Source organism: Ipomoea triloba, chromosome 2 (genome assembly GCF_003576645.1).
Source record: "Ipomoea triloba cultivar NCNSP0323 chromosome 2, ASM357664v1".
In the NCBI taxonomy this organism is placed as follows: Eukaryota; Viridiplantae; Streptophyta; class Magnoliopsida; order Solanales; family Convolvulaceae; genus Ipomoea; species Ipomoea triloba.
This window is the reverse complement of record NC_044917.1, coordinates 26,575,739-26,598,719: the sequence shown is the minus strand read 5'-3', so window position 1 is coordinate 26,598,719 and position 22,981 is coordinate 26,575,739. Positions and strand designations below refer to the sequence as shown.

Below are 22,981 nucleotides of genomic sequence, written 5' to 3'. Positions count from 1 at the left end.
ATTTGCATATTGATCCAACTCGACTTATTTAACGTATAAAGATTCGTGAGACGGTTTCATACAAGTGTGACTCATAAAAATGTTAATTTTTTAGTCATAGCCACACCTCTTTATTTGTCTTTACGGACAACTCAATTGCATCATGAACGGTAAATTATGATAAAAATATAACAACGTGGTCTTTATAGAATTATGAATATCAAACAATGATACTTCTACTTAAGAGGGTGCTTAATAGCTGTAATTTATGATTATCTGAAAAGTGAAGAATTCCTAAATGCAGAAAATTTAATTTTTGTAGGGGAAGAAAAAGTTGTGAAACATGAAAAGAAATTATAGAAAGAAATTATTAAGGCAAGCGATCGACAAGGTGGGGCCCGGAGGTGAAAGCAATCGAAATCACGGAAACACGCTTCCCATGATTCACTCACTCCCCCGTGACATGGACGAATCAAAACCGTTGTTTCAGCTACACGTGTCGATTCCACAGTGGTAAACACGGCTGCCTTCCATTCATATATTTTGGCTCAACAATCAAAACTCAAAAGCTTGCCCTACGCGTCGTATACCCATTCCAATTTCCAACATCTAACGCCACTGCTGTGTTACGTTGTAGCCCACCCAAATAGAAAGCCGGAAAGGCGAGATGTCGCCGGAAAAATTGAAGGAATCCCACCTGAGTTTCATAAAGGAAACCGAGCTCACCCTCGGCTTGCCCGGAGAATCAAGAAAGTCCGGCGGCCTCAAACGCAGACGCTCCGACAGTAGTTCCATTGATTTCAGCTGTCTCACTACTGAACATCAAACCAAGGGCGATGACGATGTCCCAACCCAAAATGAGATCTCCACAGCCACCAAACCGCCGGCAAAGTAAGTAAATTATTTGTACGAGGTTTTTTTTTTAATCATCGTATACATCTATCGATCAATTATAGCTTTTGATCTGATGGATGCAATAATATAATGGTGCAGGGCGCAAGTGGTGGGGTGGCCGCCGGTGAGATCATACAGGAAGAATATAATGAAAAGTTGCAAATTTGTAAAGGTGGCAGTAGACGGCGCACCATACCTTAGAAAGGTTGACTTGGAGGCGTTTCACAGTTACCAACAACTCTTATCTTCCCTGGAACACATGTTTACATGTCTAACTATATGTAAGTTAACCATATAATTTGCATTTTACTATATTGTAACAACTCCAACTCCAACTACTGAGTTAGTTAAGTTGTAATAAGCTCGCTATTAGTCTTTTTGGTTTCAACAAGCTAAGCCAATTATGGATAACTTGGTTTATTCTTTTAAGTAGTACAGTGGTCTGGTCTTGGATGGACTTTTCCATGAATCAAAGTTAGTTACAGTTGTTTAATTGTACTCATATGTTTTGTATTGTATGGTTCAGGTAACCTTCTTAATGGGAAGAAGCTTATGGATATCTCAGACGGTACGGAATATGTGCCAACCTACGAAGACAAAGATGGAGACTGGATGTTAGTTGGAGATGTTCCTTGGAAGTAAGGTTTTTATTTTATTTTTATTTATTTATTTTTTATTTTTATATATAAATATAGGGTCTATTTAATTTATATTAGATCTGAGTATTCTAATTAACTGATCTACAATTCTCGATATGTGTATGAAGGATGTTTGTTGAATCGTGCAAGAGGCTAAGGTTGATGAAGAGTTCAGATGTTGTTGTACTAGGTAATTAAGATGCTTTTACATATAATTGTTTTTTAGTCTTAAGGATCATAAATTATAATTTTATGACATGCATAATTTAATAAAAGACATTCTATTTTTTTTTTTTTTTTTTCAGGTCCAACAACGCCTTCAAAATGCTCAAGAACAAGTTAATTAGGAAGATGTGCACATGTACAGAGGCTTTTAATATGCCTGTTTTTTGAAGATTATTATGCTATATGTATTTGAATTAGTGTACTTTAATATGATGTTTTGGAACACTTGATTTGTATGAATAAATTAAAAGACGATTGAAAAAGACATGCAATTATATCTATTATCGAATAAAAAAAATTAAATAACTAGCATCAGACAATCCGAAGACACGTGGCTGCATGTATATGAAGAATTTTAGAGTAATAATGTTTTGTTCAGTTTCAGTTCAAACTCAATTCATGATTGTGACAACAGAAGCTTTGTAATGAAGACGATGATTGATTTTACCAATATGCATGGGCCTTGTTTATACTATTAAAAATAATTTTTTGAAAAAGATAGAAAATTTATTTATTTTTGAGTAAGAAACTCGTAGCTATTGAATAGACATGCATTGTGACTTTAGTTAATAAACAAAGGTGCACAAAGAGATAAAACAACCTAAAGGGGGTGTATTCAATCAAGACTTTTAAACACTTTCAAAAACTTTTAAAGTGATGGATTTTAATTGACTTTTGTAGAGTTTTTGTAGACTTTCCTAGAATCTTTTAAACTTTTATAAACTTTGTAAGAGTTTATAAATATCCATAGGACAAATATTTATAGACTTTTAAAAACTTTTTTATATTAAAAAGTATACAAAAGTTATTAAAACTATAAATTAAATACATCCTCACAAACATATATTCCATAACTTCTATTAATATATTACTTATAATTTTCTTACAAAAATATATTTTTATAAATCAAAAATAAATTAGTGCATTGTAAAAAAAATATATATTGGTGTCACAAAAATAGAGTATATTATTCATAAAGAGAATATAAACAATTTTTACTAAATATAACCAATAAAAAAATTTCTTGAACTAATGAAACAACTAATGTTAAGTAATATAATTATCAAAATGTTTAGAATGGAAAAGTACGAATTTTCCTTTAAAAAAGTACGAATTAAAATAATAAACATATAATAATATAAAATTATAAGCATATTAATTAAATAAAATTTAAAAATTAAAAATTGGAACAATTTGCTGCAACCAGCAGCAACTTGCTGCTGGTTGCAGCAAATATTTATGCTGTTCGCTCGCATAAATCTGCTGCGAACAGCAACAAGCTGCGATTGCAGCAATTTTTTTGCTGCGGTCGCAGCAAAAATATGCTTTGAACATAAAAAAAAATAATAAATTTTCAAGTAAAATAATGAATATTTATGAAAGATTTGAAACGTACCGTAAAATTGATGAAAAATTTGCCTAGTTTAGATAGAGGAAAAAAAGTTTGTAGAGAATGTTGAAAAGTTTGGGGTTGAAGGGTTGGATTTCATCTATTTATATTAATGAAGAAAAAGTATACAGAAATCCTATTCTGACAGAGTTTATGAAAGTTAGTAACTTTTTGAATACCAGTAGACTTTTAAAGACTCAATAAAAGTTTGAATCGAATACCGGTATACTTTTAAAAAGTTTTGAAAAGTCTGGATTGAATACAGGTAGACTTTTAAAGAGTTTTTTTTTTTTTTAGAAATACTATTGACCCTGTTACATGTAGTATCTGTCCATATACTTTCTCAACTCTGTTACATGTAGTATCTGTCCATATACTTTCTCAACCTACTGAAGCCCAACAAAGCCCAACATTGCCCCATCAGACCTACTGAAGCCCAACAAAGCCCACATTGCCCCCACTGAGGCTCGAACCCATGACCTCCCACTTGAGAGAATCACTTCATGCTGCTTGACCACAAGACCTTCAAGCTCACTTTAAAGTTGATAAAAGTATTTAAAAGTCGTGATTGAATACACCCCCCTAAGTTCCTCATAACTAACTGGTTCAACTTAAAAAAGTCAATAGACAAACTTAGCTTGTAACTTTATAGTTAATTATGAATTAAATCGTTTAACCAACTTGACAACTTGGCGGTGTTGTTGAAAAACCGAGCTCACCCTTGGCTTACCCGGAGAATCATCGTCCGGCGGCTCAAAACATAGACGACGTCCCGACGCCGTTAATGATTTGTTCCTACGCCAAAATGAGATCTCTACCGTACCGCCGGCAAAGTAAGGCAAAATGGCTTCTTTTTCTTTCATTTCTAAAAATAGAAAGTGGTGGCAGTTTATGCGATTTGATCCGGCCACCATTGTACAGTGTCTCCCTGCACTGCCGTAACTTTCCTAGTATTCCGCAACTTTTGTCGCCTTCTTTGTCTTTTTTTTATTATTTATTTTTTAAATGTAATTTAACGTACAGGTCGCCGGTGGGATATATCGTACAAAAAGAATGCGGTGCAGCAGAATTGCAAATTTGTAAAGGTGGCGGTAGAGAGGTAGATTTGGTGTTCGACAGTTTCCGATCCAGCAAATTGTTAACTTCCTTGGAAGACAATGTTTACATGTGTAAGTAATTTTTTTTTAATAAATAAATTAAAGAAAATGCAGACTATTCATTAAGATCAAGAGTTAACACATTAGTTGGGTTAAAATACCACTCCGAACAATCAAACCTAGAAATAATTTGCTTAGCTATAGTATGAATTGTCCAATTCGCTGATCGTTTAGCAAATTAAATGATAAGGAAACATGATGCCACAACTATTTCATATAGTATTGAGAGTAATTTAGGGTTTTACTATGTTATAGGTAACTAGGATGCCACGGCTGTGATATACAAAAACAATTAATTAATAGTTGGTAACTAATTGATTTAAGTGATAGTTTATAGCTGATTGTATTTGTTGTATTGACTAGCTGCTGGCCCTGGGTGAGGGCAGGCTGGGCCCTTGCTCTGGGCCCAAGCTTAGAAGGGCCCTAAGCTACTACAACCAATCGTTATACCCTGCACCACGGTGCACATAGCAATGTGCACCACGTACGTAAAACGACGTCGTTTCGGTGTTAGTAGACGCGGACGCGAATGACTCAGGGAATTCATTATTTATAATACACATAATCATTATCTATAATACACATAACGTTTGCTTAGAATACACAGAATGTTTGCCCATAATACACAGAATATTGACACAAAATACACAGATGTTAGTGGACGCGAATGACTCTAGGGAATTCATTATCTATAATACACATAATCATTATATAGAATACACAGAACGTTTGCCTATAATACACAGAATGTTTGCCCATAATACACAGAATATTGATGCCCATAATACACAGAACTCATCCTCCTAACATTCGAATGCACAAATTAAACACATCACAACTTGTGTTAGTAACATGAATACACATAATATTTACACAAAATACACAGAATCCATCATCCTAAACATTCGAATGCACAAGCAAATCACAACATCTGTTACTAACATGAAATCACATGTGTTACTAACATGAATACACATAACGATTGCCTTTAATACACAGAACGGTTGCCTAAAATACACAGAATCATTGCCTGGAATACACAGAATATTAACATAAATACAGAGAACGGTCGAAACGGGAAACGTGATTTTCAAAAAAAACAGACGATTAGTTTACAATGCTCAAAACGACATCGTTTAGGTACGTGGTGCACATTGCTATGTGCACCGTGGTGCACAGTATAATTTGCCTACTACAACCCTTTTTTCCTTCATCAATTCTAAAGAGTAACTACACATGAAAAGGTCAACCGTACGAGAACTCATATATATATATATAGCATGCTTTTTCCTTATTTATTTATTTATTTTTTTGGTTTATTTACTTTTTAAAAATTGTTTTTAATACGGAACAATTGTGTATATATACACCGAAACACTCAGGTCTTAGCAGCTTAGCTCATAAATTAAATCCAAAGATTATCATCTTCCTTTATAGTGATAATCTTGTGTATATTTTAATACGTTGGCACCGGCGACGAGCTCTGCTGCGTTCTGCAACGGGGACGGCGATGGAGCTCCAATTACGTATCTTAGGATTCTTAGGCTGCGTCTAAGTCCTGAAACATATCCTAGGGTTTTAATTTAATTTGATTAAACGACACTGTTTATAGTGAATAAAATAAAATTAAAAAAAAAAATATTGCGACGGACGAAATTCTGTAGTTAATTCCGTCGCAATTTTTAGTCAATACACAAAAAAATTTCCTTTGGGAAGTTCCGTCGTCATTTCCGTTGCGATTTCGTGACGAAAACAAATCGGTCGCCTTTTCCGTCGCAACTTGTGCGACGTAACTTAATTCCGTCGCAACTTCGGTCGTGAATATTTTACCGTCAATATTTCGCAGGTTATATTTCTCTTTGCGCTAAGATTCGCGACGGAATATAATTCCGTCGCCAAATGGCAACGGAATGTATTCGGTCACAATATCTGTCGCGAAATCGCGACGGAATAGTATCCGTCGCAATTCGCGAATTTTCTTGTAGTGAAATCCCAAGATTATCATCTTCCTTTATATGTATGCATATGCTAAAAATACACATTCTTACTGATTTGTATTTTGAGTTTTGACTATATGTCAAGTGTTACGTTGTCTCAAACGTTAGTTCGTTGCAAAATTTTATAAAGCATTCTCTGATCTTTTTGAGTTTTTATTTGTCATATTAATTGAAAAGGATTGGGATATGGAGTGTACTATCCTGATACTTTTTATTGGGACAATATATGTTCATTGTCTTGTTTTGAACTGAAAGTTGCATTTACCTATTGATTTGAAGTAGTCATGACATAAACTGTGTATATATAAACCACTAATTAACTAAATGAAATGCTGAGACTACCTTTTTATGCCTAGACGGCTAAACCCATAACATCTAATTGTCATTCTACTATTTGTACTTTTATGTGATTGTAGATCAATATAAATGTTTTTTTTTTATTTGAGTACTACTGAGTATCTGTTCATAGCTACTTTCTCAACCTACTGGAGCACAAAGAGTCAACAGTTGCCTCCACTGAGGCTCGAACCCACTCTCATCATTCATGTGGGAGTGTAAACCGGGACACCGGGATTTTATTTCCTTTTACTCATAGTATTTAATTTTGCTAAGTAATAAACATTTTATAATTTAGCTAGAATATCTAAGTGTAAAAGTTGGCTTTATTATGACATGCAATATTTGTTAACTACGAATGCATTCATATCAATATGCCTATATAGTAATTCCATCCCTGAGATAATATGTACTGCCTACTTAAAAATATCTATGATCACTACAAGAAAAATACACAAAGACAACAGTAAAAAACGACTACATACTCATTAAGATCAAGACTTAACACATTAAGAGGGTTAAAATACCACTCCGAACCACCAAACCTAGAAACAGTATGCTTAACTATAGTATGAATTGTCCAATTCACTAACGTTTAGCAAATTAATGATAAAGAAACTTGATGCCACAACTCTTTCATATAGTATATATTGGGAGTAATTTAATTAGTATAGATGAACAAATACTACAATGTAATAGGGTCAGTTGTATTAAAAAAAAAAATTAGGGTTTTACTATATGTTATAGTTAACTAGGATACCACAATTTCAGTTTAATTTAGGGGTTATGTTATAGGTCAGACATAGATTGATGACGAGACAACAGACACATAAGAATCCTACCTTAATTACTGATGAGCATTATTTTTATTGTCAATTTCAATAAACTATTTTTCATTCATTTGCATTTTGTTAATTAATTATGTACATACTTTTGCTTATTTAAATAAATATTGTTGTTTTGGTTTATTATTATTATTATTATTATTATTATGTTAGTCTAGTATTTTAGCCCTTCCCAAATTTTAGTCGTCAATAACAACACTGGCCCGGCCGCGAGATGAAGGGAGAATAGCGAATCAGAGTTTCGATCGGCAATCTCCAACAAACTTGGTCTTTGGGGAGTCCGGTTCATCAGCGAACGAACAAGCACCAAGATCCTCCGTTTGCGTTGGATTGAGTCGTCTACGAACTGAGAGCTAGAGCATATTACGGGCGAGCTGGTTGTGGCTTGGTGTATAAAAGGGGAGCAATCCTAATCAGCGAAGACAGACCCGACCTCAACACCAAAATCCAATCTTCGGTGAATTCCGGAGGAGATATCAATTTAATTTGGTCGGCGGCAAGCCTGATTCAGCAGCTCTGTACGTCGCGGCGGCGGAAATCATTCACGGCGATCTTGGCAAATTCTGGTCAGCAACGCATTTTGGCAATTTTTGTTTCTTTTTTGGTTTTGCTTCCTTTTGCCTACAGTTTATTACGCACACTGTTCAAATTCTCAATTCTCAAATTTGTAGGCTTGAACATTAAATTGTGTAACCTAGATTATAGTGCCTATTCCTCAAGTTTTATTTACTAATTGAATTCACTGTCATTAAAATGCCTTGCTAATTTCTTTTGCTTTAGGAACATGAATATTAATCCTCTTTGACCATTCTGAATGATTTAAGTCTTTAATATTGCCAATCGATTATATTTTATCTTACGCTTTGTGTTGGGATTAATTGAGTTGAATCTGGCCAATTTAACTGTTATTAGTCTAATTGAGAGAATTAACCAAGTACAAATCATGCCTGTTAATTCTAGGCTCGATAAGATAAAAGGATAAATAATCTAACTGTCTAGTTGGGTTGTTTATTTGGTTCTTAAACCCGGGTATTCCGTAGTTCTTTTAGGCATAATGGGTTTTAATGGTTTGAATAAGTGTTCTATGCATATGAACTGTTAAAGCACGTAACGTACTCTGGACGCCATACGGAGTAGTTATATTAGTAAAAGAAAGAACCCTTAATTGATTGGCAGTATTAGACATAAAATGCAGGATTAGTAATGGATTTTGATTCATGTTCCTAGGCTTTTCTAAACTGATCGATATTTGTCTTGCCCGGTTGGTTACTAAATTATCTGACATCTCTTCTTGAACTTTATTCCTTTACTTTCTTAAATTCTGTCCGTTATTTCTTTTGCAATTTCACTCTATTAGTTCTTATTTAATTTAATTGTCTGCAACTGGATCATCATTTTGAAATCTTTAGAATTTATTTCTTCCAATCATTTTGTTTTCAATTTTATAAATTGCATAGCATTAATTCCCTGTGGGTTCGACCCTTGCCTTGCACGCTAAACTACAACTGATTCGTGCACTTGCGAGAACTTATTAAAATTGTCCATCAATTACTCCTCCTAAAATAATGCATAACATACCAAAACAAATTTAAATTATGATAAGAAATAAATAAAAAAAATTACTAAACACCCCCTCCGTACGCAAATTATACTGTGGACCATGGTCATGGCTGATACTACAGTTGTGTTGAAAGGATACTGCAGTTGTGTTGAAAGGAAACTACAGTTGCGCGGAACAGAGGTTGTTCATTCGTTCAACACAACTGCAGTATCCGTTCAACACAACTGCAGTTTCAGATGGATGAAACGACCTCTGTTCCGCGCAACTGCAGTTCCTTTCTAATATAACTGCAGTATCCGTTCAACACAACAGCAGTATCCGTTCAACACAACAGCAGTATCAGTTCAACACAACTGCAGTATCAACCATGACCCATGGTTTACAATGCATTGTAGACCATGGTCCACGGTATAAGCACTGCCCTCCGTAATAACAATTAAATGAAAAGAAACAAAAAATAGAATTGATCACAATCACACATCAACTCAATATCAACGGCCACGATTAGTCAATGGTTCTCATGTGGGGAAGTGTCCTCATATGACCTTTAATCTATATATATACATACACACATAGACAACTGATATGATCTCATTTATGCATAGTTTTCTACTTGATTTAGATATAATTTTGGGCTTAATTTAGTTCATTAAATTGTCATCAACAATGCTTATTTCCTTGCTTTGTCATGTAAGTGTGGTTTAATGCTTGATTTGAGTGTTTGTATGGTCTTTGTTAGTGTTTTGAAACCATTGTAGATCAAATGCAAAAGTAAGGGAGAATGTTGATATTGAAGGCTCGATGCGTCGAACATTTATCTCAACGTGTCGAGAGTGTCTAATGTGTGATGTCTAAGTGATATTCAAGGCTCGACGTGCCGAGCCCTACCATGCTCGACGCATCGAGAGATTCCAGTAGGGCTGGGCACGGGTCGGGTTCGGGTTCGACCCGAGGGTATTTGGGCCACCCGAAATATTTCGGGCTCATCATTTTCAAGCCCGAAACCGAATCGTGATAGAAGATATATGCATCGGGTTCGGGTGCTTCGGATCGGTTTTGGTTCGGGTTCGGGTCACTACACCCGAAATTATTCTAGCTTGTTATTGTCATTTATAACTCTCCATTGTTTGAAGTTTATACATAATGTATTATTGTTTTCTATAAAATAATGGGATAAGGGTCAAATAGACCCTCAAACTATAATCAATTGTGCAATTAGGCCCTCGAACAATAAAAAGCTTCAATTAGGCCCCCGAACTTGTTATTTTGGGGCAAATAGACCCTTTAACCTATTTGTGACCTATAATTGCAGGTCACCAAAAATTCCGGCCAACTCCGGCGATCGTCCGGCGAAGTTCCGGCAAACAACACAAAACCATCCACCACCGGCGACCTCACGGTCGCCGGTGGCGTCCGGCAGCGGAGATGGTGACCAACTCCGCTGCCGGACGCCACCGGCGACCGTGAGGTCGCCGGTGGTGGATGGTTTTGTGTTGTTTGCCGGAACTTCGCCGGACGATCGCCGGAGTTGGCCGGAATTTTTGGTGACCTGCAATTATAGGTCACAAATAGGTTAAAGGGTCTATTTGCCCCAAAATAACAAGTTCGGGGGCCTAATTGAAGCTTTTTATTGTTCGAGGGCCTAATTGCACAATTGATTATAGTTTGAGGGTCTATTTGACCCTTATCCCTAAAATAATTTATATTTTGTTAAAAATTAAAAAGTTTATTCATGTTTCATTTAGGTAGGGTTTTCGCTAATTACTCAATTCCTTTTTTAATTTAAAAAATACATAGCCACTGATCTACCCTCTAAGTTGGGGGGCAACAAAAAAAAAAAAAAACAGATTCAGTTTTGTAGGCTTTTTAATTGTTTATTACCGATGCACACAGATTCACTTTTTACTTTTTTTATTGTTTATTGCAGCTCTTGATATCACCAATGCACCGATTAGTCCATGTCCATCCATCAATGCTAGTCCATTCATTAATGTTAATGGAAATACAAACTACAAAGGAACCAGAACCATCAAGAACATTGCAGCCTGCAAATTAAAAAAATATGAATGAGAAAGATAAATTGAATATTTAGTTTGATTTGCATATTACTTAAAAGGCAAAAATATGCCCTATTGTTAATAAAATATAAAATAAAAATATAACATTTTGCAATAGAATAGCATATACAATAATACAAAAGTTAAATTGTTAAGCTATTTCATCTCAAACAATAAATACAAAGACAAACTAATATAAGAATAACATACTAATCAACAATCAACAATACAAGTAATGTAAAAATAAAATCTTTTTTCTGGAAGTCAACAGAAAGTAATAAATTAATAATTTAGAAAATAAGAATGCTTTGGGCACAACAAAAAAAATTGCATCAGAAGCAAAATCAAAATTTCAATCCATAGAGACATACAGTTAAGCATCTGCCAAACTCCCAAAAATAAAAATGTAAAAATAAAATCTTTTTCAGTATATAATAATTAAAGTAAACTCCAAAAAGATAGAAAATTATTAGAAATATATATATGAAGTATGAACATCTACTTTCTAAACACAAAAAAATAAAAATTAAAAGTATAGAATTATTCATCAACAAATTCAAGAATACACAAAAACACATATATTGACATATGGGAAATTTTTTCTGGAGAAAAAATTATAAACAAATCTTTGGCAATAATACAAAAGGGAAATTAAAAAAACTATTAAAGATTTAATTTTCTGAAGAAAAAAAAAACAAAAAAAAAAACAGACAAATAAAGTAAATGTTACCTGTTAGATTATCATGGCCAAAGGCTTTGACGGCGTCCTTTGAGTATATAGTATTGGAAATCAATAATGTACAGAATTATATATCAGAGTACACATAATCATATACCAGAATACATGGAAATAAATAGAATATACAGAATTATTAGGCTAAGTATTATCTCTGCTGTTTCATGGGGTATGATATTAGAAACCAATAATGTACAGAATTACGTACTAGAATACACATAATCAATGAAAATGATACACAAAATATAAACATAAGTATTATCTCTTATGTTCCATGAGATATGGTACTGGAAATCAATAATGTATAGAATCACATACTAGAATACATAGAATCAATGACTAGAATACACAGAATGTCACAACAAAATGCACAGAATATCGTCACAAAATACACAGAATGCATTATGCACCCTTGTCCACGATATAAATTGTCGTTGCTGGGATCTCCTTATTAACTTTTTTTTTTTTTTAATTTTATTTGAGTCAGTCAGTTATAGACAATCTAAACTGATTTATTTTATTATAATCTTTTACTAATTAGGGTTACAAAATTGTAGAAACATCTAAATGAGAGCATCTTATTGACCTAGATTGGGTCATAATACAAAATTTACACAGTACACACTTTCTAGATAGTAACTGCAGGGTTTCCTCTTAAAAAAACGATGTCACCTAAGTTTATTAAAGATATTGGACGAATTAGAAGTTGCTTGATCAAGAACCGTCAAATAAATTAATCAATTAGTACTATTCTAGAAACAAAGAATATCATTATACATTTTTTACACTCGTAATTGGATTGGTTGACTGCTCAACTAGAAGACTTTCTGATTTGGTAGATTTTTCTCATGTATAATAGATAATGAGTTAATTAGGGCATCTCTTTGGAGTTTTTTACTCCCTCCAAAAACACCNAACAAGTTCGGGGGCCTAATTGAAGCTTTTTATTGTTCGAGGGCCTAATTGCACAATTGATTATAGTTTGAGGGTCTATTTGACCCTTATCCCTAAAATAATTTATATTTTGTTAAAAATTAAAAAGTTTATTCATGTTTCATTTAGGTAGGGTTTTCGCTAATTACTCAATTCCTTTTTTAATTTAAAAAATACATAGCCACTGATCTACCCTCTAAGTTGGGGGGCAACAAAAAAAAAAAAAAACAGATTCAGTTTTGTAGGCTTTTTAATTGTTTATTACCGATGCACACAGATTCACTTTTTACTTTTTTTATTGTTTATTGCAGCTCTTGATATCACCAATGCACCGATTAGTCCATGTCCATCCATCAATGCTAGTCCATTCATTAATGTTAATGGAAATACAAACTACAAAGGAACCAGAACCATCAAGAACATTGCAGCCTGCAAATTAAAAAAATATGAATGAGAAAGATAAATTGAATATTTAGTTTGATTTGCATATTACTTAAAAGGCAAAAATATGCCCTATTGTTAATAAAATATAAAATAAAAATATAACATTTTGCAATAGAATAGCATATACAATAATACAAAAGTTAAATTGTTAAGCTATTTCATCTCAAACAATAAATACAAAGACAAACTAATATAAGAATAACATACTAATCAACAATCAACAATACAAGTAATGTAAAAATAAAATCTTTTTTCTGGAAGTCAACAGAAAGTAATAAATTAATAATTTAGAAAATAAGAATGCTTTGGGCACAACAAAAAAAATTGCATCAGAAGCAAAATCAAAATTTCAATCCATAGAGACATACAGTTAAGCATCTGCCAAACTCCCAAAAATAAAAATGTAAAAATAAAATCTTTTTCAGTATATAATAATTAAAGTAAACTCCAAAAAGATAGAAAATTATTAGAAATATATATATGAAGTATGAACATCTACTTTCTAAACACAAAAAAATAAAAATTAAAAGTATAGAATTATTCATCAACAAATTCAAGAATACACAAAAACACATATATTGACATATGGGAAATTTTTTCTGGAGAAAAAATTATAAACAAATCTTTGGCAATAATACAAAAGGGAAATTAAAAAAACTATTAAAGATTTAATTTTCTGAAGAAAAAAAAAACAAAAAAAAAAACAGACAAATAAAGTAAATGTTACCTGTTAGATTATCATGGCCAAAGGCTTTGACGGCGTCCTTTGAGTATATAGTATTGGAAATCAATAATGTACAGAATTATATATCAGAGTACACATAATCATATACCAGAATACATGGAAATAAATAGAATATACAGAATTATTAGGCTAAGTATTATCTCTGCTGTTTCATGGGGTATGATATTAGAAACCAATAATGTACAGAATTACGTACTAGAATACACATAATCAATGAAAATGATACACAAAATATAAACATAAGTATTATCTCTTATGTTCCATGAGATATGGTACTGGAAATCAATAATGTATAGAATCACATACTAGAATACATAGAATCAATGACTAGAATACACAGAATGTCACAACAAAATGCACAGAATATCGTCACAAAATACACAGAATGCATTATGCACCCTTGTCCACGATATAAATTGTCGTTGCTGGGATCTCCTTATTAACTTTTTTTTTTTTTTAATTTTATTTGAGTCAGTCAGTTATAGACAATCTAAACTGATTTATTTTATTATAATCTTTTACTAATTAGGGTTACAAAATTGTAGAAACATCTAAATGAGAGCATCTTATTGACCTAGATTGGGTCATAATACAAAATTTACACAGTACACACTTTCTAGATAGTAACTGCAGGGTTTCCTCTTAAAAAAACGATGTCACCTAAGTTTATTAAAGATATTGGACGAATTAGAAGTTGCTTGATCAAGAACCGTCAAATAAATTAATCAATTAGTACTATTCTAGAAACAAAGAATATCATTATACATTTTTTACACTCGTAATTGGATTGGTTGACTGCTCAACTAGAAGACTTTCTGATTTGGTAGATTTTTCTCATGTATAATAGATAATGAGTTAATTAGGGCATCTCTTTGGAGTTTTTTACTCCCTCCAAAAACACCCATTTCTCTTACTTTTGCAAAAGAGATATGTGCGAGCCATGGATTTGAACTATACTTAAAAGTAGAAAAAAAAAATACTCAATTAGATTTGTTTGGAAATGTGTAAACTATTTTTCAAAAAATTGATTTTCATAAAATGACTTATTTTCTAAAAAAATAATTTAGATTTCTAATGTTAGGTTGAAGGCTAGTAAAAAAGTTACTTTTTTTTTTTTTTTTCTGTTTGGTTGTGATGGAATATTGGAGGTTGGGCTTGGCCTACCTAATATTATATGTGGGTTGGGTGTGAGGGTAGTTGGATAAGGTAGGGGTGTGACGGTTGGATAAGGTAGGGGGTGTGACAATTGGATAAGGTAAGGGTGTGACGGTTGGATAAGGTAGGGGGTGTGACAGTTGGATAAGGAAGGGGATATGGCGGTGTGGCGGTTAGATAAGGTAGGGCCTAGGGGTGTGGCGCTTGGATAAGGTAGGGGGTATGACGGCTGGATAAGGTACGGGTGTGGCAAATGGACTGGTAGGCGGTTGGCAGTTGGACTGGGGTAAGGCGGTTGGCGGCTGGACCAGGTGAGGCCGCTGGCGGCTTAACCGACTGGGTCGACGCGAGGTGGGTGTCGAGAGGGGTGAAGGTTGTTTGGTTGGTGTTTGTTTAGGGTGAGTTGGATGTGGTATATGGAACGGGATAAAACGAAGAGTCAAGACTCCCCGAGTGTCGGTCTCTCAAGGAATGCAAGTTCGGAGTCGAGTTAATGTTGGCATTTAGGAGGTTGAAGGAAAAGAGTAACATGAAAGACTAGGTCTAGGGTCATTTGTACAAGAGTTTTAAGGGTTGGAATAGTGGTGTTTAAGGAAAAGATGAAATGGAGATTGGGGGCTCTTCGGTAGCCTACGGGGTCTACTCTCTAATGGTTTCGCAAGCTAATGACTCGGATTCGACTAGGGAGTTCATGGCACTTCACCAAGTGGCGTCACACTTGGACTCCCACATCCTCATTCGGTTGGGGCATTTCATCGAACACCTAATCTACCGCTCATCCCGGACCTCTTTCTTTCGGACTAAGGGCGGGGATGTAGATGAGTTGGACTTGTGAGAGGCTGCTATCGCGCACACACTACAAGAAAAATCACGATTTGCGATGGAAAAATTCCGCCGCGAAACAGGTTTTGCGACGGAATTCGTTCTGTCGCCTATCGGCTTGTCGTATCTTTGTTTGCCACGAAAAAATTTTGCCCCGAAATATGGCGACGAAATCGCGACGGAATAATTCCCGTAGAGTAGAAATCCATGTATTACAAGGTACGCGTGAGATCTGAGTCATCCTAATGAGCAGCAGGCTATAGAAACTATGCACTGAGCTATTCAGAAGAAATGAAGAGCTTTCAAGAGTCGAGAGCGTCGAGGCGCGTAGAAAGTCAAGACTGTCGATACTTTCTTTACTCGTCAAAGACAACCAAAGAAAGTCGAAGGCTTATGATGGAATATTGGAGGTTGGGCTTAGCCCACCTAATATTATATGTGTGTTGGGTGTGAGGGTTGTTGGATAAAGTAGGGGATATGGCGGTTGGATAAGGTAGGGGGTCTGACGGTTGGATAAGGTAGGGGTGTGACGGTTGGATAAGGTAGGGGCATGACCGTTGGATAAGGTAGGGCCTAAGGGGTATGGCAGTTGGATAAGATAAGGGATATGGCGGTTGGATAAGGTAAGGGATATGGCGGTTGAATAAGGGTAGGGGGTGTGACGGTTGGATAAGGTAGGGGGTGTGGCAGTTGGATAAGGTAGGGGGTGTGACGGTTGGATAAGGTAGGGAGTGTAGCGGTTGGACCGAGGGTAAGGTGGTTAGCGACGGGTGGTTAGGCGGTTGGCGGCTGGACAGGCTGGGTCGACGCGGGGTGGGTTTCGAAGGGGGTCCTCCACGGGGGTTGCGATTGGCATAGCAGGGTGCATGCGTGTGTGGCTGGCATAGCGAGGACGTACGAAGCCTATGGGGTTACGCAGGGGTACATGGCGTTACACATGTGCATGGCAGGGTTGGGGTTGGACGATGCATTGTGGTGGCATGGGGTAGAGGGACGCGTGGTTGGTTGTGGTTGGAGGGTGTAGGGTGCCATACACGTGGAGGGTGGTGATATGGTCCGTAATAAGTATAAATATGGGAGTTGTGGTCTATTTAGGACATTACTCTAAGACATGAAAACTTCTCTGGTTGGATTGTCCAAGTCTTAGTCGTTTCACTTAAGGGACAGAAGTCAATCCTCAATTAACATTTATTTATTATTTATTAGTCTTTTTTCTATTAGTTATTATTTATTAGCCCCCTATTCTTTATTTAGTATTTATTTATCCACCCATATTTAGGTATATTGTTTATTAGCCTCTGTATTTTTGGACCACCATATCAGGCCCTTGTTCTGGCATTTCTAGGCCTTGTACGTATTCTGTTGGGCTCCACGCCCTGATTATTAATATTATTATTCTCCTTGCTTCGTTCGGTATTGTTATACCCAGTTTATGGTGGACCCAGTCCCAATAAAGCCATCAGTTTGAAAGTTAAGAAATTTTATTTAATTTCCGGAAAATTAATATATTATTTATATAATAATAATAATAATAATAATAACAATAAAAATAACAACAATACCAATACCAATAATAATAATAATAATAATAATAATAATAATAATAATAATAATTGGTAGTGGTGATGGTTGTGTTGGTGTTAGTGTTAGTGTTGGTGTTGGTGGAGGTGATGGTGGTGGTTGTGGTGTGGTTACGGTGTAGTGTAGTGGTGGTGGTGGTGATAGTGTGGCCATAATGGTGGTGGTGTGGTGGTGATAGTGGTGCAATATAATGGTAGTGATGGTGATAGAGGTGTCGTTGTGGTGGTTATGGTGATGGTGGTGGTGGTGCGGTGATAGTGGTGGTGGGATGGTGGAAGAGGTGTTTTTGTGGTGATGTGGTGGTTATGGTGATTGTGGTGGTACTTAGTGGTGGTGGTGTCGTGGTGTTGGTCAGGTGGTTGTGTGTGGTGGTGTTGGTTTTGGTGTGTGGTGGTGTGATGGTGAATGGTGATGGTGGTGGTGGTGGTGGTAATAATACTAATATGTAAATTAACTTGCAGATAAATGAGAGAAGAGAGAGGGGAAAATAAATTATCCATAAAATGTCTTCCGACTACAAATTTAGAAAGACATTTTCTATCAAATTAGACAAAAAATTTTTTCCGTTGATCAGAATGATAATTTTACTTTGACTTTATTTTCTTTGAGTAACCAAACACAAGAAAATCTTTTAAAAAAAATGACTTTCGAAAGTCATTTTTCGAATTTTTTAAACAAACCTTAAACGATTTCAGCAACATCCGTATAGGTATTAAAGTTGTATTGCCTCCTAAGGTCAATAATAACTACAAATCATATTGTGGATGTAAAATCACACTAAAAAGATTATGTGCAATAGACTTGACCAAGAAGATGTTATCATTTTAACATGAGTCAAACTCATGACCTTAGAATAATGCTTCACCATTTAGCCACAAGTTAAACAAACACTAGGGGCAACCCCAACCAAGTTGGTTGAACTGTTAGTTTAGTAATCACAATGTTTTAAGTTTGACTTATAGTAAAAGCGACATATTTGTCTTCTTGGTTTGATCCCATCAGCTATGGACAACATAGGTTAATTACCTCATTGTGGTCCTTTGTCGGTTAAGGTTAAAAGATTAAATTTATCTAGTATATACCCTTAGATATAGTAAAAATAAGTTTCAGTCGTCAACCCAAAAAAAAAAAATTGAATAAACCAAGCACGTATCCGAATTTCGTATAAAGTATAAACCATATAATAATAACTAGTTTTTTCACGCTCGTTGCGAGAATAGGATAATGCCCAATATTTATTTTTAAATAAGTACTTCAAAGTATATCAATATAAGATTATATAGGAGATGTTCATGCATACTTAATGGAATGTTGAATTTGTTTATTTAAATCGATAATTCAAAGTATATGAATGCAAGATAATATATGAGATATTGATTATAATTGTCACTAAAATAAATGTTTGCAATTTTGTAAAAACGATAGTCAAAATAATTAGTCTAAAAACGATAGTATAAATAAATACTACCTGTGCTAATAAAAATTTATACATTTTAAATCATATTAATAAAGAAATAATATTTACCTTTAATGTGAACAATTGTGATGTAGTCCAAAAAATATTACGAGGTAGTTTCTCGCTTCAATTTATTAGGTTATTTGAATGCCTTCTTTGTCAACAAATCCTCCCTAAGTAGTTAATATGATTGGTTTTAAATTATTTTTTTTTAAATTTTTTCTATGTTATTAATAGAATACTTGGTAAATAAATATATAACATTATTTTGTATTATAACATTGATACAGAATATTTAATTACAAGATAGTGTAAAACGAAAACAATAAATAATGTATTGAATATAATTAATTAATGAATTTGAAGGTAATGAATTTTTGCATTCTAGAAAATAAAGACAATATAAGTAATGAAATTATATCTCTTTTTAAAAAAAAATAATTTGATAATGAATTTTTTTTTTAAATAAAGGCATTGTAAACATCTAAATTAAAGAAATGCATAATTTATTTAATTTAATAAGACAATAAGAGTAATAGAGTGGGTACTTAATTTTCAATTATATACTCTAATATATTCTTAGTATATGTTTAACAATTATACCAACTCTGATTAGGATGAGATTCGAACTTAAGACATTTCTTATAAAAATTAATTGATGAGTTAAAAGTTAACGGAATATTCTGTTACTAAAGTTAAAAGTTAACGAAATTTGGGGTTATTTAGGAGAAAAAAATAATATAATAGAGGGCAAATAATGAAAATCATAAAAGATTATTAAAATCAAAATAATATGAACCATTTGTTTAAGTAAATAATTTACCAACATTTTTTTTCTTTCCATTAGAACCCTAGTATTATTGGCTCTTATTAAGAATGTAGATGTAGACATTATTGGCTCTTATTAAGATGGTAGATAGATAAGTAAATATATAATTTGGCAGTTCGCCCAAAATATAACTCCCGAAATTGAAAAAAAAAAAAAATATCCCGAAATTGACGTCTTGATATATAGAGTGACTGCCCCTATAAATGTGGAGTCTTAATATATGATATATCCATATCCCCCCAAGCATAAGTGATAACAAATCCTCCTCCACTTATCACAATGAATCTCCTCTGATCTTATTACAAAATCTTTTGACTCTCTTCTTCCAGCCAATAAAATCTTTTCTGCTCTGCTCTTCTTTCTGCGATTTTCTTCTCGTCTTAGTCCACGGTCCACCCAAGATCTGACTCACTACTGGTAAAGCCGCAATCTTTTTCACATTTCTCAATCTGGGTACACGCTAGCTTGAGATTTAACTGTCTGAATTGCAGGTTTGAGCTGAGGATTCTGGACTGTAATGGCGTCGTCGGTGTTGCATACCAACGGTTTGGAGGTGGAGAAGAAGACGTCGGAGTGGGTTTCTGGGAGTTTGAGCAACGGCAATGGCGGTGACTCAGAGAGTGGCGCCCAGAAGCCGTTTAAGATCTTCATAGGGTATGATCCCCGGGAGGACATTGCGTACGAGGTTTGTCGCCATTCCCTTCTGAAAAGATGCTCAATCCCCATTGAAATCCACCCCATCAAGCAATCTGAGCTGCGGCAGAGAGGGGTTTACTGGCGCGAGAGAGGGAAGCTAGAGAGCACTGAGTTCTCATTCACCCGTTTCTTGACCCCATACCTCGCAGATTACCAAGGGTGGGCAATGTTTGTGGACTGCGATTTCTTGTACTTGGGCGACATTAAGGAACTGAGAGATTTAGCGGACGATAAGTACGCTGTGATGTGTGTCCAACACGATTATACCCCAAAAGAGACCACCAAAATGGATGGGGCTGTGCAGACAGTGTATCCTAGGAAGAACTGGTCGTCCATGGTTATGTACAACTGTGGACATCCTAAGAACAGAGTGCTGACACCAGAGGTGGTGAGTTCTGAGTCTGGGGCATTTCTGCATAGGTTCATGTGGTTGGAAGATGGAGAGATTGGGGATGTGCCCTTTGTGTGGAACTTCCTCGTAGGGCATAACCAGGTTGTGGAGGGGAATCCTGCAACACTCCCAAAGGCAATACACTACACCCTTGGGGGGCCATGGTTTGAGGCCTGGAAAGAGTGTGAGTTTGGAGATGTGTGGTTGGAGGAGTTGGAAGACTACAACAATAAGAATTAAAATGTGTTGGTTGTGTAAAGCAAATTCATTTCATGCTTTGTGTGTAGTGTAGTATTTGATGAGTTCTTGCAATAAGCTAGCTGCTAGTTTGTAGCTATTGTGGTTAATTGATGTAATACTGTATGTGTCACATAGTGTATTTATTCACACAATGTCAATTCTCATGTCTAGTAATCAATCCAGTAACTGTTGTTAGTGGTTTAATTTTGTTGTTATCTTCTGCCTCTTTCGTCATTGGTGCATTATGTGCTTATTTGTTTCTACATTCATGCTCTCAGGCCTCACATTCTGACTCAACAGGATAATTGAAGGATAAATTATGATAACTTAGCGGTCCATTAAGTAAGAGGACTAGTACAATCTTTGATGCGCACAATAAACCCACCCCATTGGGTGAAACACCTGCAATAGAATGCAGTTTTCATAACTCAATCATATGTTCTTATCCAAAATCTACTAATACTTTGGACCAAGCTGTTCGAGCATACTTTCCTAGGTAGCCATCCTTGTGATTAAACTCGTGATTCATATGGACTAAGCTACATTTTTTTTTTACTCTTTTAGTGAATCATATGATCAATTGACAATTGTTTCCTTTAATATATTCTAATTAATCATCCCTTTTGCTTTTAGCATATCATAATCACTCCCCTCATAATGTTTTGTTGTGATTCATAATTTCATATGGACTAAAGCTACATTTTGTTTTCTTTAATCTTTTAGTGAATCATATGATCAATTGAAAATTATTTCCTTTAATATATTCTAATTAATAGTCCCTTTTTGCTTTTAGCATATCATAATCACTCCCCACATAATGGTTTGTCGCTTACCAAAGACTAAAATAAAATATTTAAAAAATTACAAAAAAAAAAAAAAAATCATTTAGGTCATAATAAGAAAATACTTATATTAATGAGAGATTGGGATTTTTACTCTAGATATATATTCTTGATTTATCTCTACGCAATTCTTTTTCTTCCATCTTTTAGAGTGGTGTCAAATAAGTACGCTAGCCTACTATAGTGCTATATGCGAGTCACTCTTTAGGTCCAATTAAGTTGGCTTGATTAAAATTCATAAGGGAATCAATGAAGCTATTTATAGTAACCAATATCGGCCCAACCTAGCCTACAAGACAAGGTCGTCCTCTCTAATGGAGAAGGCGATTCATTTTCATTCCAATTAAGTTTTTATCTTTCAACTCTCAATTGATCAAACTAAGTTTCCTTTACTTCTACTTCAATTTTCTTACTTCAATTGTGCTTATGAATGCAATTTCACATTGTTTTTACTCTTCAATAGAAATCATGAGTAGCTAGATCTTCTATAAGGATTGGATTGAGTTCTCTCTTATTATGGATGCTTGTGTGAATTGAATTGCAATAAGAGATGATGTAATGACCTAGCTAGGGCTCCTGTTGTGAGTTTGGTGATTTGTATGGACTCTTGTATAATGAGGGCCCAATTATACAAGAGGATCATGGATGCGTGTTGTTGTTATGAGAATAGGACAACACTATAGTCACACCACTAACATTTCCAACTTTGCTTTGAAAAAAAAAAAAAAGATTGGAAGGAGACGTGAACATTACGTGTATGATAAATTACTTTAATTAGATTAGTTTGTCATGAGAATGGGGACTAAAACTAATTGATAGACCAATGACGTTGACATTTAGTAATGTCTCCCTTGATCCCTTGTTAATTCATTACATGATCTCTAACCTAGGAAACAACGTAGCATCTAGGCAAGAGGGACTTAGTCCAAGCCCTTACATATTGCTTGTTACTTAACCTTTTTCATTACTTGCACTTGATTGTTCTATGCCATTTCTCAACTACTTAGTTAGAATTAGTTTCCAAACACTTGA

The 22,981-nt window shown here is 34.6% G+C and overlaps 2 protein-coding genes across 2 annotated transcripts; both read left to right on the top strand.

Annotated features, from left to right (window-relative positions):
- Nucleotides 1-246: 246 nt before the first annotated feature.
- On the top strand, nt 247-2,017 carry LOC116010633 (auxin-responsive protein IAA1-like). The gene is made up of 5 exons (XM_031250117.1): nt 247-870; nt 973-1,154; nt 1,400-1,511; nt 1,640-1,701; nt 1,817-2,017. Exons 1-5 carry the CDS (start codon nt 647-649, stop codon nt 1,852-1,854), a joined length of 618 nt encoding a protein of 205 aa, XP_031105977.1. The 5' UTR covers nt 247-646; the 3' UTR covers nt 1,855-2,017.
- An 18,014-nt stretch (nt 2,018-20,031) lies between these two features.
- Nucleotides 20,032-21,322, top strand: LOC116006265 (protein CDI-like). Its single transcript, XM_031246569.1, has 2 exons — nt 20,032-20,197; nt 20,272-21,322. Exon 2 carries the CDS (start codon nt 20,298-20,300, stop codon nt 21,105-21,107), a length of 810 nt encoding a protein of 269 aa, XP_031102429.1. The 5' UTR covers nt 20,032-20,197; nt 20,272-20,297; the 3' UTR covers nt 21,108-21,322.
- Nucleotides 21,323-22,981: the final 1,659 nt, after the last annotated feature.